This window comes from Vespa mandarinia, chromosome 10 (genome assembly GCF_050613455.1).
Source record: "Vespa mandarinia isolate Hongniang chromosome 10, ASM5061345v1, whole genome shotgun sequence".
NCBI lineage: Eukaryota > Metazoa > Arthropoda > Insecta > Hymenoptera > Vespidae > Vespa > Vespa mandarinia.
The window spans coordinates 2580001-2595000 of record NC_140819.1 but is presented as its reverse complement, the minus strand read 5'-3'; the positions used below and the strand labels follow the sequence as shown (position 1 = coordinate 2595000).

At 30.7% G+C, this 15000-nt stretch overlaps 1 protein-coding gene across 11 annotated transcripts in view; it reads left to right on the top strand.

The window, feature by feature from the left end:
• Positions 1-15000, top strand: part of LOC118444761 (venom dipeptidyl peptidase 4) — a 274804-nt gene that overhangs the window by 36507 nt on the left and 223297 nt on the right. For 7 of the 11 annotated variants that reach the window (XM_035873345.2, XM_035873340.2, XM_035873344.2 and 4 more), the window contains one exon: positions 3320-3793. The exons of 2 other annotated variants lie outside the window; for them this stretch is intronic. In XM_035873345.2, the coding sequence (XP_035729238.2) occupies positions 3767-3793 (27 nt within the window). In that variant the 5' untranslated portion in view covers positions 3320-3766. Of the gene's footprint in view, positions 1-3030; positions 3046-3292; positions 3794-15000 lie in introns of those variants that run through there. 2 more of the 11 variants (XM_085659961.1, XM_035873341.2) reach the window with 2 other exon arrangements.

The window sequence follows — 15000 nt, the reverse complement described above, 5'->3', positions numbered from 1 at the left end:
TTGTCCATTTTATTGTATCACCGCGATTTATTTACCAGGAAAAAAGAGAGAAAAGAATAAAAGGAAGAAGAGAAGAAGAAAAAGAAGAAGAAGAAGAAGAAGAAGAAGAAGAAGAAGAAGAAGAAGAAGAAGAAGAAGAATAAAAAAAGAAGAGAATTAAAATTTCTTTCAGAATGTATGTGTGTATGTGTGTACTTATCTTACTTTTTTTTTTGTACATCCGAGTACTTACGAGAGGTTTACTCTGTCCGTAGTAAGAGGTTCGCGCTTAATTACCTCGATTCGTAATTGGCGGTGCAAACAGTCGTTTGTGTCAATTCGCTTCTAAAAGTAAAATATTTGCCAGGATAGCGAACTAAAAAAAAATTTTCTTGATTAATTGGAAGGAGCGATTTATTCGCCATGGGAGTCACGCAAACGACTGTACACGTCTTTTTTGGCTTTTTTTCTTTATTATTGTTATTATTATTATTATTTATTTATTTTTTATTTTTTTTTTTCTTCATGACTTCATTATTATAACTCCTTTTTATTTTTTTCTTTCATTTTTTTTTTTATTTTTAGTTTCATTAACGAAGTAACATATATATATATATATATGTTATTATATATATATATATATATATATATATATATATATATATATATATATATATATATATATATATAGATACATATCCAGCTCGGCAGTTGTTTGATCAAACGTTTGATATTTGATCGAGCGAGTATAATAAAATATCAAGTTTTATGATTCTTCATCATTTAGTCTTTGGCCGTTTTCGCTTCTTTCATTATTTTTCGCGTGAGTTACATGAGATGCGATTAGATCGATCGAATGCTTCTTTTCATGTTTTTTTTTTTATTTTTTTTATTTTTTTTTTTTTATTTTGAATAGAAGGTAAAGAAAAGAAAAGTAAAGGAATGGAAAGGAAAGGAAAGGAAAGGAAGAAAAAAAAAATCTCCCGTCACCCGCTGAGATTTCTGAACGTCCTTGTAAGCCTCTTTTTATATGAAAGTTCTTCTACTTTTTTTTTTCTCTCTCTCTCTCTCTCTCTCTCTCTCCCCTTTTTTCTACCCTTCGCGGAATCATGAGTAACGAGCGTCCCTGTCGCATCGATTAATCGTATATGAGGCGGAATAAATCACCAGATCTGTTTCTTTCTCTTTGTGCTATCACTAAAAGAGAAAAAGATAGATAGATAGATAGATAGATAGATAGATAGAGAGAAAGAGAGAGAGAAAGAGAGAGAGATAGAAAGAGAGATCAGATTTGAGCGACGTGTAATTGTCATCGCGCACTTTTAGTAGAGATTTCATGTGATCAAATACAAGTTAGAGAGTAGAGTGAGATAGAGATAGACGACGGATAGATGGGATCGAAGGAGTGAGAGTGAGAGTGAGAGTGAGGATGAATGAGAGAAAGAGAAAGAAAGACAAATACCGTATAGAGAGAAAAAGGGAAAAAGAGCGGAGAGAGAGAGAAAGAGAGAGAAAGAGAAAGAGAGAGAAAGACACAGAAGATTGGCGTAGAATTTTGAACGATTTATTCGTATTTCATAGCTCGGTTCGAATTAATTTTCGCCGAGAAAACTGTCGTGATGATTGTTACCATGACATTTCTTTCGAAATGATAAATCGTTTTTAATAATGGCGAATCAGTTAAGAAAAAATACCGAACGAGAATGAATTTTTTTATCGTTCAAATGTGAAGACTTGAAATTTCATTGGAAGAACGATCATGTTCGATGATACTATACATACGTATGTATGTATGCATGTATATATGCGTGTATATATACATGGGGTGACAGGAGGAGGGATAGGAAGGATATATCTTTACTCTTCCGGTATGCTTTTCGTCGAAAGATTTTCCTTCCGACGAATTTTCGTCAAGGTTTTCAAGAACGGAAGGCGGCATTTAATCCGACTTGTGAATATGCAAAGACTCTCAACCTCCTCTCCCACCCATCTATGCGCAGCCGACGTTCTAGATCCTTTGGAAAATCTTCTGATCTCGAATTATCGTATTACACTAGGAAAAGGGAAACGACGAAGGTAATTTCGAGCTAATGCGTTTGATCTCGTATAGGTATCTTTCCTTTTTTTTTTATTTTTTATTATTTCATCATATAGGTATAACAAATTATGTATATATTTACGGTGCTATGGCAAAATGACAAGTACGTAATTGAGAGACATTGTCGATAAAACGAACGATTTGCTCGTTCTATTAAATATTTCGAGTGGAAATGAAGAAAAGCAATCAGTTCGTTCGATTAAAATGTCTCCCTTTTCTTTTTTTTTTCTTTTTTTTTCTTTTTTTATCAATAAACCATTGTCACATATATATATATATATATATATATATATATATATAATTTAGAAATGTTTACAATATTATAAGTAATTACTTTCGATACAATTTCAAAGCATTTTTGAAATATGTTTGACTTGAGATTCATCTAAATCGTTGTTATTACTTAACAAAAAAAAAAGTTTACATACGCACATAAGTATTCGAATAGAACTTATATCTAAGAAATGTGTCATGACTTTTATAGAATTTCAAATCAATATGAAACATTACGTTTCTGTCAAAAGTTAATACCTTTTATCAAAATCGAATATATTTTTTTTTTTCTTTTCTTTTTTTTTTTTCACGATGATAATTAAATATAGATATCTTAATACATAAGATACTTTTGAAGATCATTTCTATCAAAAAAAAAAAAAAAAGGAAAAAAAAATAAAAAAGAAAAGAAATGAGAAAGAAAGAGAAGTTAATGTGGGAGAAAGAATAGGGCTAAGTTCGAAGAGTGTGAGGCAGTAAAGTATTTTTTATGGATATCAAGTGTTTCATCAACACAGAGGAGAGAGAGAGAGAGAGAGAGAGAAAGAGAGAGATAGGAAGTGAATGAGGAGTGAGGGTAGCCGAAATACATCTTCGTCAAAGTCAGGTCAAAAGCGTGAACCAAAGAGTGACGTGCTTGCAGAGTCGCTGATATTTTTCCCTTCAGCTCTTCTCATCGCATAACGCGTTCATAGGTGCAGAAATCTTTTTTCTTTATCTTTTATTCCCTCTATCTCCCTATCTTTCTTTCCCTCTCTCTTTCTCTTTCTCCTCCTTTTTCCCTCTTTTTCCCTATCTTTCTTTCTCTTTCTCTCTCTCCGTCTTTCTCCCTATCTTTCTTTCTCTTTCTCTCTCTATCTCTCTCTCTCTCTCTTTCTCTCTTTCTATCTAACACATATTCCGGCGCGTTGCGCACGTTCGATTTCCATTTAAAATATAAAGCGGCATCGCGTGAAAAATTAAATACAGCTTTCGCCATACCAAACCTGGGAAGAAGGGTGATTAATGGATTCGATTCGTTGAACCGGAGCACCCCGTACGACGAAAGAGGATAGACGAATAGAAGCGGATAATGCAGAGATAGAGAGTGCGAAAGAGACGGTCCGAGATAGGAAAGAGAAAAGCGTGGAGGGAAACGTGGAAGAAGTGGAAAGTGTTCGAGTGAGACAGAGACAGGAACAGAGAGAGAGAGAGAGAGGTAGAGTGTGTGATAGAGAGGAAGAGAGGGAGAGAGAGAGAGAGAAAGAGAGAGAGAGAGAGAGAGAGAGAGAGAGAGAAAGTGAACGAGAAGAGTGAGCTCGAAAAGTGGTGATTGGTGGAAAGAGGAAGAGTAGGTTGGAGAGGAGTGAAGAGAGAAACCGAGGATTTTATTTCCGAAAGTGTGGAGAGCCGTGCAGAGACGGAGGACCAACGACCATGACGGAGGGCGGACTCAATGTTGGTGTAAGTCAGAAACGATTTCTTAGTTTTTCCTTCTCTTTTTTTTATTCTTTTTCTTTTTCTCTTTCCTTCTCTTCACTCCTATCCCCCTCTCTGTTTTTCTCTTTATTTCTCTCTCTCTCTCCCTCTCTCTTTCTCTCTCTCTCTTTTTCTCTCTTTATTTCTCTCTCTTTTTCTCTCTTTTTTTTCTCCTTTTTTTTTTTTTTTCATTCTTTCTCATTCTTTCTGATTCTTTCCCTTTTGTTCACACCATGTAACGAAACGTACTATATCGCCTTGGTCAGGATCTTTCGCCAGTGCGAATTTCTACCGATCGATTTCTAAGAGAAACCTTTCCTCCCTTTTTCGAATCTTTTCGCGAAGAACAATTTTCGTCTCGCGGCCTCCTTTCGTATAACCCCTTTTCCTCACTATCCTTCTTCGGTCTACCTTTCTTTTTTCTTTCTTCTTTTTTCTTTTTTTTTTCCTTTTTTTTCTTTTTTTACCTCCTCCACGTTCCCATCTTTCGCACGATCTCGCATCGAGCTTACTTCACTTCCTTCTCCGTTTCCGTCTACAAACAGTTTCCCTTTACTTTTTCTTTTTCTTCTTCTTTCTTTCTTTCTTTCTTTTTTTTTTGTTTTCTTTTTTTTTCTTTTCTTTCCTTTTTATCCATCCTCGCGGATGTCCCATCCAATGATTAAACGATGTTATCTTATCTTCGAATTGTTTTCTCATCGATTTTCAGTGGAGGATATCGCGGAGGATTTCTCTCGACTTAATTACATTTCCTTTATTTCTCTCTCTCTCTCTCTCTCTCTCTCTCTCTCTTTCTCTCTCTTTGTTTCCTTTTTTTTCTTTTTTTTTCTTTTCTTCTTTTTTTTTTTTAACTTGACGACGTCTTTTACTTCTCGCATTTACAAATGTTTTCGCAAGGAAGAAAATTTGATACGTTTATGTTTTCAAATATATACAGATTTATTCCAAATATTTAAATTTTACAGATATATTCCATATTTTTTGAACACACATACACACACACACACACACACATTTGTTTTTTCTTTTTTCCCTCTTAAATTGCAAAAATTTTTTTTCACGATAAATTTAGATTTAAAAATTCATTTATGATAATAACAAGTATTATTAAATTTGATTTGGAATTGTTCGTTCGTTCGTTCATTCTTTCGTTCATTCGTTCGTGTTTCATTCGAGAAACTCGTTCTGATTTATTCGATGACCAATCTTCGTAAGAATTATCATAGAAACGAATTTACCTATCAACGATAAATATGACTACAATTGGATAGCGTGCGGTAATCGTAAATACTGCGTAAATTCTTGGAATCGTGGCTGTCCCATTTAAACGTGGTACGCTCAAATGAGGCCGGTCCATTGGATAGTTGGGCAGCGTTAATCGTGTAATTTGCATGTACTTGGATGATGTCATTCGAGTGACGCTCGACATAATTTTAGTGGCGCACGAGCTTTAACAGTTAAAAGCTCGATTATCTGCGCTTGGTATGTTTCGGTCGATGAATACTTACATTTTTTACGATAGAATGAGTTACGTCATAATTTTTTAATTATTCGTTCTACTTCTTATTTTTTTTTCCTTCCTTCCTTCTTTCCTTCCTTCCTTCCTTCCTTTCTTCCTTCCTTTCTTCTTTTCTTTTTTCAGTATCAGTTAGAAAAATGCACAACAAAATATTACCGAGATTAATATTATCGAGAACGATGATGAAGAACTATTTCGTTACACATGAATGATCATTTAGAGTAGGAGAAGTCGTTGCATAAAGAAAAGAGAAAAAGAAAAAAGAAAAAAGGAAGAAAGCAAGAAAGAGAGATAGAGAAAAAGAGAAAAAGAAAAAAGAATGAAATAGGGAAATGCATAAAAGCGTGTCGCGTTTGTGTAAGCGTGCTCGCTTGTAAAAAAAAGTACGGTGTCGAAAAGTGGAGGAAGAAAGACGTGAAAGAATTGATATCGAAAGTGAAAGTTGAGTGAGCAACAACAAAGTGTGTCAGTCACGTTTCGAGGTACGTTTATATGCATACGAACATACACAAATGGGATACAATGGTAACATGTTGATAGAAGTTAGGTAAAGTCTGTGATCATAAATAGGAGAGAAATCTAATTTACTGTATTACGATTATGAAAGAATAATAATAGTAATAACATCGAGAAAATTTTATTCGCTTATTTATTTATCCTATTTTTTTATTTTAACGTATAATCATCTTTCTATTTATATTTTTTTTTTATACGATCGAATTTTGTTCAACAATAATTAAACGAACATTCAACAATAATTGAACGAACAATTGTTGGTTATTAAGGATTCTTTTTTTTATTTCATTGAAAATTTGTTAAATTATTACTATGTATAATTGTTATATGATAATGAAGATAGAAGTTATATAGTTTTGATCGATTAATTTCTTTTCTCTCTTTTCTTTTCTTTTCCCTTTTTTCTTTGTTTTTTTTTTGTTTTTCTCATTTTTTTTTTTTTTATTTTGCTGCGTTTATCATACGTATCGTCAAAGATAATTATTTGAATAATACAGTCAAAATTATTTGATCGAATTCGTAGAGGATTCAACATTACGCGATAGAATGTTGTACTCAGTAGAGGTTGCTTTTCGTCTTCCATGAATTTATCAGAACCACTGGGTAAGTTGAATCCTCGGGCGAACCCTTCGTCCAGGAATTACGAGAGGAACGCGGACGTTGAACGTAATTCGTGGAAAGTTTCGTAATGTAGGTTTCGTCGCGTTCCGGACTGAGCCAACGTCTTCTCTACCTTCTTCGCTCGATATATATATATATATATATATATATATATAATATATAATATATAATATATAATATATAATATATAATATATAATATATAATATATAATATATAATATATATATACAAATATATATATATATATGTATATGCAACAAAGATATAGCAAACGGTTATAATAGAGAAACATGCGCGAGTTAGTTGTAGTAGAGAGCTAGTTAGTTAACTAAGAAGGGTGTAGTCAAGAACATTCGTACATATGTAAGAACTAGTTAAGTTGGCATTTAACTTATTGTTGGATCAACGTACTTACTTTGTCGATGATGCATGTGATATTTCGTGAAATTGACGATCCGAGAAATTGATATGCTTTTGATGGCTTCTCCTCAAGATTATCGACCTTATGGCTTCTCTCTCTCTCTCTCTCTCTCTCTCTTTTTCTCTGCTTGTCTTCTAAAGTTAGTTAGTAGCAAGCTAACTAGCAGTGTTTCTCAATCCAAATTAAAGGTTTTTGTTTAATTTTTCAAACGATCGATTCGATATGATAATCGCTTAAGGAATCGTGAAAAGTAGAAATAATTTGTAATGGATATTCAAAACTTTTTCCTTTAATTTCTTCCGAATTTTCGAAATTGTTGCGATAATAGTTGTATCGTTAAAATAATATATAGTAACTACGGTCCCCCAGGTTCTTTAAAATTGTATTTATATCGTTAAAATTTGAATCGCAATACTCATTATAAGCAAATGTATTATAAAACGTTGGTATATAGAGCACTACTTGATATAATATGTAATTATACATGTTTGTTTTGTAAAAAATTATTTCTTATTTTAGTGTATTTATTATCTCTTTTTTTAGATGTATATGTTGATGCATGATTTAAAAGGATTTTTATTATTAATAAACAATTATTTTCTACGATTTATTAAACGCCTTTCCTTAACACATTGAGATTCACAAAATTTGTTTCTTTCGTATTGACCGTAATATTCTTTTGAATGATTAGTATTAAAATATGTTTATTCGTTTAATATTAATTTTTTTCTTTAAAATTAAAAATATAAGATTTATTTGCAATATGAAAGCCATTTTGAAATTATTAAATTATGAAAAATATGCGTGTTTATGATTACGCGGGTTTCGATTAGTTTGGTATGTAAAATGCGTTTTAATGAATTAAAAAGAAAACAGAAAAGAAAAGAAAAGAAAAGAAAAGAAAAGAAAAAAACAAAACAAAATAAATAAATTTGATCGATCCACTTGTTTTTAATATTTTTTTTCCTTTTTTATTTCTCGTATAATTTGTATTACTTTTATAAGCGATTATTTGAACGTTTTGAAAGGATTTGCTGCTCTTTTCACCCTACGATGCGTGAAAAGGCAATGTCCATTTAACGAAGGGTGAAGGGCGTATTATTTCATCGCGCTTTGAAAAAGCTTTTAGTTCCGGACGAGGTGTGTATCGACGATCGAGGTGGCAAACTGTATACAAGCATCACTCGTACGTTTAACGAGCAGCGAGAATGTACCGTATTTCGAAAACGTGCTTCTCAAAAATGTAACGTGACTGCGAAGACAAATTACTTGAAAGCGATAAATTTTACGCGGGAAAAGATTTACGAGCTTTTCACAAATCTTTTTTTTTCCATATCTTTTTTTTTTTCCCCGAACGAAATTTGTCTTCGATTCAAAAGAATTTTTAATGATCGAGCTTAAAGTAAAAAAAAAAAAAAGAAAAAGAATAAGGAAAAAAAGAAGAAAAAAGAAAAAAAAAAGAAGAGAAAAGAGAAGAAGAAAGGTAAAACATTCTAATTGCTGACGAATAAATTGCAAATGATAAAAAAAATGTTTTTGCACAATTCGTACAATCGTTTTATATGCCGTTAGATAATTATTAATTAATTAATTTAATTAAAGAGATTGGACATCGCCGACTCGAAAGATATTTCGAAGAGAATATTATTTTAATGTCGTATCATTCGTTCGTATGAATATCGAAGCGTATGAATGAAATGATGAAATTTATCTATTTCGCTTCTTCTTTTCATCGTGAATATGTTAACGATCGTTATTACGAGTTCGCAATTAGCCGTATAACGGTTATCGACGGGGGTGTTGTTTTATTATTGTCGCATAAATAAAGGAACAATTAAATGCGAATCATTCGTGATAACAATTCGTTCGTTTTCTCTGGTATTAACAGATTGATATATTTGCTCATTGCGCTCCATTTCAATGCTTGCAGTTTTGCATATAAAATACATTTTTATCAGTTGCATGATCGACGTATAAAGTAAATTTATAATTCACGATGATCATTATGGTACGTCATTTATAAAATAGAATAAAAAAAGAAAAGAAGAAAAGAAGAAGAAGAAGAAGAAAAAGAAAAATGATATCTTTTTGTAAAGATGTTATTTGTTATATACATGAAAGATCATGAGATCGAGATAACGTTGAATGTTCGTTCATGAAACAAACATTTATTTGTTTTATTTTTGTTTATAATATTCGAAGAAAATATTATTTTATATATTCTATGCATTTTATGGAATTGAAATGTAAATTATAATAGAGATGTTTCTATGTTTTAATTACATTTTAATAATGTTTCAAGATAACAACAATTTTATCAATTTTATATATTTAAAATTTTACAAAGAAATTCCGTTGGAATATATACATATATATATATAATAAAATTTATATAAATATAAACATAATAAACATATATAAATATAACAAATAAATATAAATATAAATATATATATATATATATATATATATATATATATATATATATATATGTTATTCAGATATGTCATTCTTGTGTCCCGATGTTTGTTCATTTATCAAAAACGGTAAAAGTGACGTAAAGTTAGAATATTTGTAAAGTTACATACATATAGTTCCTACCAACGCATTACATTTATTTATGTATCAGATATATGAAACGTGGGATATAGAAACGAGTTGCAATAGAATTTACAATGCGTTCTATCGCGTAGCCATATGAAAATCGTTCGATTCGGTTTCAGTCTCGTAGAAATAATAGGCGATACGTAGCGTATTGCTTCTGGTAGAACACATCTCGATAGATTTATATTAAAATACGGTAATACATAAATCTCGATCGGGCATACAAAACGTATATTGCGGCTGACGCATACAAATTTCCCATTTCACGCGTCATCTTCGATCTACCTTTTCGAAAAATTCTCGTTTCCTTATGTAGAATTCTCTTTTTTTTTCTTTTTCTTTTTTTTTTTTTTTTTTTTTTTTACATATATTCTTTATTTTAGCAAATACCACGTTGAATTTAATGGAAACGTTCGTTCGATATTTCCTCGTTACATTTGAGAGAACGAGTTAAAAGTTTTGAATCGTTTTGCTCTGATTCTTTAAATAGGGTTACAAAAATAATTTTGCGAGTAATTCTCTTAGATATAAGCTAAATATATTCTTTCGTTGATTCCGGGCCAACTACGATCGCCAAATACTTGCGTATTCGTAACATTCATTCGTAGAAATGAGAAATACAAAGAGAGAGAAAGAGAGAGAGAGAGAGAGAGAGAGAGAGAGAGAGAGAGAGAATTAATCATAGATTTATAGATCCTTTGACAACGACGAAAGGTTTTTCTTAAAAACAAAGTGAAAACTTTTCTGTTCGAGATCAGAAAGATTTCAATGTTATTAAAGGAATGCTTCTTGCAAATTTGAAGCGTCTTGAATAAAAGGAAGCTGAAGTATCGGTTTATTCTAATCTAGGAAAGTGCTCGGGCAACCTCTGGAACGATTTGAAATGGCACGTAGTATTTGAGAAAGAAAGAATACCAACCAGAGATAGAAAGATGGAAGTAATGTGGTTGCATGAAAATGCTGCGATTCTAAATTCTTCAAATTTATCTGCGGATTATATATGCAAGGACGATTTGTGCAAGTTCGTACTGAGTATTAGTATCTTCTTTCTTTCTTTCTCTTTTCTTTTCTTTCTTTTTTTTCTTTCTTTTTAGTATAAAAATAAAGCAATTACATAAAAAATGAACGAATGAAAGAGAATTAATTTTAAAAATAATTTAATTCGATTACGAGGCCAATTAATATCTTTCATTTTGTTTATTGGATAATTAAATCAATATCATTTATTAACAAAATATAATTTACGTTACATAAATTTATATATATATATATATATATATATATATATATATATAGATTGATCGTTTGTACTAACAAATACATATGTATATAGAAGTTCGATTATATTATTCATCATTAACATCAATTATTTCATTGTTAACATCAATGATTAATTTATAAAGATACATAATATAGTTAGATACATTAATACATATAAATTTTATTTATATTAGAAACGATAGGTAACGAAGGCTTAAACGTAAAAGCAAAGAAAAAGTTTAATATTCCTAAGATAGGATTTCGTTGCAACTATGATAAGATCGTTGGGGAAAAGTTATTCGATGTAATGCACCGTAGGACATTCTAACCGTACAAAGATCGTATAACGCATAAGGTGACTTTGAGTGGAAGATAAGAGCTGGGAAGAAGGGGAAAATAAGAGTAGGAAAGATCGAGGGAAGAAAAAGAAAAAAAAGTAAATAAAAAAACAAAAAACAAAAAAAAAAAAATAAAAACTTAACAAAGATGTGATCGTCATTATCGTCGATGGTGAACTTACAGGGACCAAAAGATTTCGTTAAGTATGGCAAACTAACTTGCTTTTCGTTAGTGGAATTAACAAAGTAGATAGCACAAAGTGATTCTGGACTTGAAAACTTCGAACCATTGAATGGAGAAAGAGAGAGAAAGAGAGAGAGAGAGATAGAGAGAGAGAGAGAGAGAGAGAGAGAGAGAGAGAGAGAGAGAGAGAGAGAGAGGGAGAGAAGGTGGTGAACTTCATCGTTCGTACAGTTCGAAAACTTTCTGGTTTCTGGCACGGTAAAAGAATAGGGAGATATAGATAGAGATAGAGATAGAGATAGATATACAGAGAGAGAGAGAGAGAGAGAGAGAGAGAGAGAGAGAGAGAGAGAGAGAGAGAAGGAAAGGGTTAAAGAAAAAGAGAGGGGATTGCTCTTAGTTAACGACAAATCTCGTGAACTTCTTAGACTCTCTCACGGTGCACTTTCTTCTATGCCGTAGAAGATGATTATCCGGTTTTGTCGACGTTTTATCGCATTCACGAGTTTCGGATAGCAACTCTCTTCCTTGAGAAAATTGTCGGGTGAAAGTGGCACGTGCGTTTGTAGTAAATGATCTTGAAGGATGATTTGATGAAAGTTTCATTCGAAATAACGTTGATACCGGTAAAGGAAATCTTGGATTGACTTACGCGACCGTTCGTTATTGTGAAATGTTTTCGTTTTCAGAGATCTACGATGGTTTTTTTTATTTTTTCTTCTTCTTCTTTTTTTTTCTTTTTTCTTCTTCTTCTTTTTTTTTTTCTTTTTTTTTTTTTTTTTTTTTTTTACTTTTTCTTCTTTTTTTTTTTTGTTACGTTTCCACAGAACTCTTCAAATATTATTTACGCGTTTGATTTAAAAGCACGATTTATTGTTCTAATTAGTTATATATTTTCAACATATATATATATATATATATATATATGTTTTCTTCTTTTTTCGTTTTGTTTTTTTTTTTTGTTTTTTTCTATTTACATTTTATTAAGATTCATTGCGACCAGTCGAGAATACTCAATTATTAAATTCGATGTCGCAGTGATTCTCATTGGAGCACATCCATCAATTAATTTGTTGAGCTTATTGTTCGTTTGAATTACAAAACGGTTCGCAAACCTTCCGTTCCCATTAGAGGGGTTAAATTGTTCGTTTTAAATTGTTGATGAGCCGAAAGACTTCAAAAATTAACTTTGCAAATGTGCAGCGAATAATTTATGAAATTATTATCGATTTTAAGCTTCGTGATTTTCCGAAGTATCTGTCGATATTATGTTGATATATACATATATATATATATATATATATATATATATATATGTATGTATGTATGTGTGAGCGTGCGTGTCTGTTTGTAATATTGGAGAAATTATGAATATGACAATGTCTCGTAATTTCTAGCTTAAATCGACAAAATGTGTCTCGTTTAAGCGCATTTAATCTACATATGTATGTGTTTGTACATCGTATGGCTGTTATACTATATTCATTAAAGTATATTGAAAATCGTCCGTTCCCGTTGGAAATTTATCGATCCTCGAATATTTTTCTTACGATTTTTTACGTCTTTCTATCTAATTCGATCTATCAAACTAACTGGAAATGTGCATGTATACTTTGTTTATGAATCAAATTGAGAGTAAATATTGATAGATCCGAAGAGAAAATAGATTATATCACATTTATCGTAATTGGATTCTCACATCGACAAACAAACGATAGTAATTGCGAAATGCGAATAAAATACTCATTGACATGATAGTGTCCTTTCAAAAATTTCCTTTTGTTTTTTTTCCTGCCAATAATAAAAAGAGACTTACGATTAATAAAAGTTCTGCAATTTAAACATTTATGGAATTGATTGTATGATATGAAAATGTCGGTGTACGATATAAAAAAAAAAAAAAAAAAAGAAATAAATAAAAGATAAAAAATAAATAATAAAAAACGCATGAATAAATAAAGAAATACATCCGAATTAAATGAATTCGAATTTGTAGTAACACGTATGTAAGTGTTTACATAATCACACATATATATAAACGAATTCAATGCATTCAAAATTGAACGAACTGAAACGTATATACGTATTCGATGAATAATGTTAATTTAATGAAAGTGCAAATATAGAAATATAATTATGCACATGTAAACATAATCCGTGTGTGTGTAATTTTTTAAATTAATTGAGAAAATAATGAATGATATTTAAATTAATCGAAGAAATAATAAATGCTTGTCAACATTTCAGTAAGTAATTATAAGATTTAATAGACTTAATAATAATAGAATATTCATTGATAATAAATTAGAATTTGTGTAATCAATACCAAGTTAATACCAAGTTAAATGTTTAAATCTGTCTGATCTATTCTTTAATATAATCGGTAGATCTATATATTTAAAACACCAATCGACGATCCCGTATCCCTTTTACGTGAGTCGACTTTGAAATTTCATGTTTTTCAATTAAACAATGACTTATCGACGTTCTGTATAGAATACGGAAAATCGTATATGTATGTGAAAATAATCCGATTAACGTTATCTTCATTGTTTTTATTTTTATTTTTCCTCTTTTAGAATTTCACGAGTTTCATAAATAATGGAATGAAAATAATGGAGGCATAATTTGTAAATATGTGAACGACAAATTTAATTTAATATTGGTATCCTATCCCTATCGTGGAACAAAAGGATGATAAAATGAATAAAAAAAGAAAAAAAAGAAAAAAAAGAAAAAAAAGTAAAAAAGAAAAACAAAAAAGAAAGCAAAAAAAGCCGTGTGAGACAGGGAGAAATTTTTTATCAAATATAAACTTCGTAACCGATATGCCGATCGTGGAATTTATCAGATTATCTGTGTCGTCGTTATTGGTAGCTTTAACCGATTGCGAAAAAAATAATGACAAGCGAATGGATAAAAGATAATCGATGCGTTGCAATATATGCATATAGTTGGTAGTACACCCTATATCGATCTCTTGATAATATCTATGTATACATACATACATACATACATACATACATATTATATACACGTATGTACACATGTGTATATATATATATGTATATATGTATATATATTTTTTAATTATTTTTTTTTTCTAATTTTTTTCTTCCTTTCTAGGAGATAGAGAAGAATAAAAAAATCGTTATGATAGTATACACAAAGTCCTCTTTATTTCCACGATCGTAGCACGGAAAAAATGTCGTTCGTGCTATGTAGTTTTTTGACATTTTATTTGATCCTTCAACGAGCAACGCAACTTCAAAACGATACCTTCGGGCGTAATCTTTAGGCAATCTCTCGAAATTCTGTAATCGGGTAGTATATTCCTACGTATCTTAGTGTGTGTGTGTATATATCTATATATATATATATATATATGCATGTACATATCTATATATATAGATATATGTAGCATATTTTTTCCAAGCAACTCTTTTTTTCTAACTCATCTAGGTAAATTTGTTGATATTCTTTTTCTACCCTTTCTATTTCTATTTTCTCCACAGTAGATACTACCTTACGTAATTATGTGAATGTAAAGCCAGAATTAACGTTACATGTTTGTCTGTGAAAATCTAATTAGGAAGTTCTCACTTTGACGTTCGAAAGGTAAAGGGGGGAGGGGAGGGGGACAAGATATTAACTTTGTTAATCACGATCCGTATTTTATCGATGAACGATATTTATCTCGTAAAAATAAATAATAAAATGTTCGTATA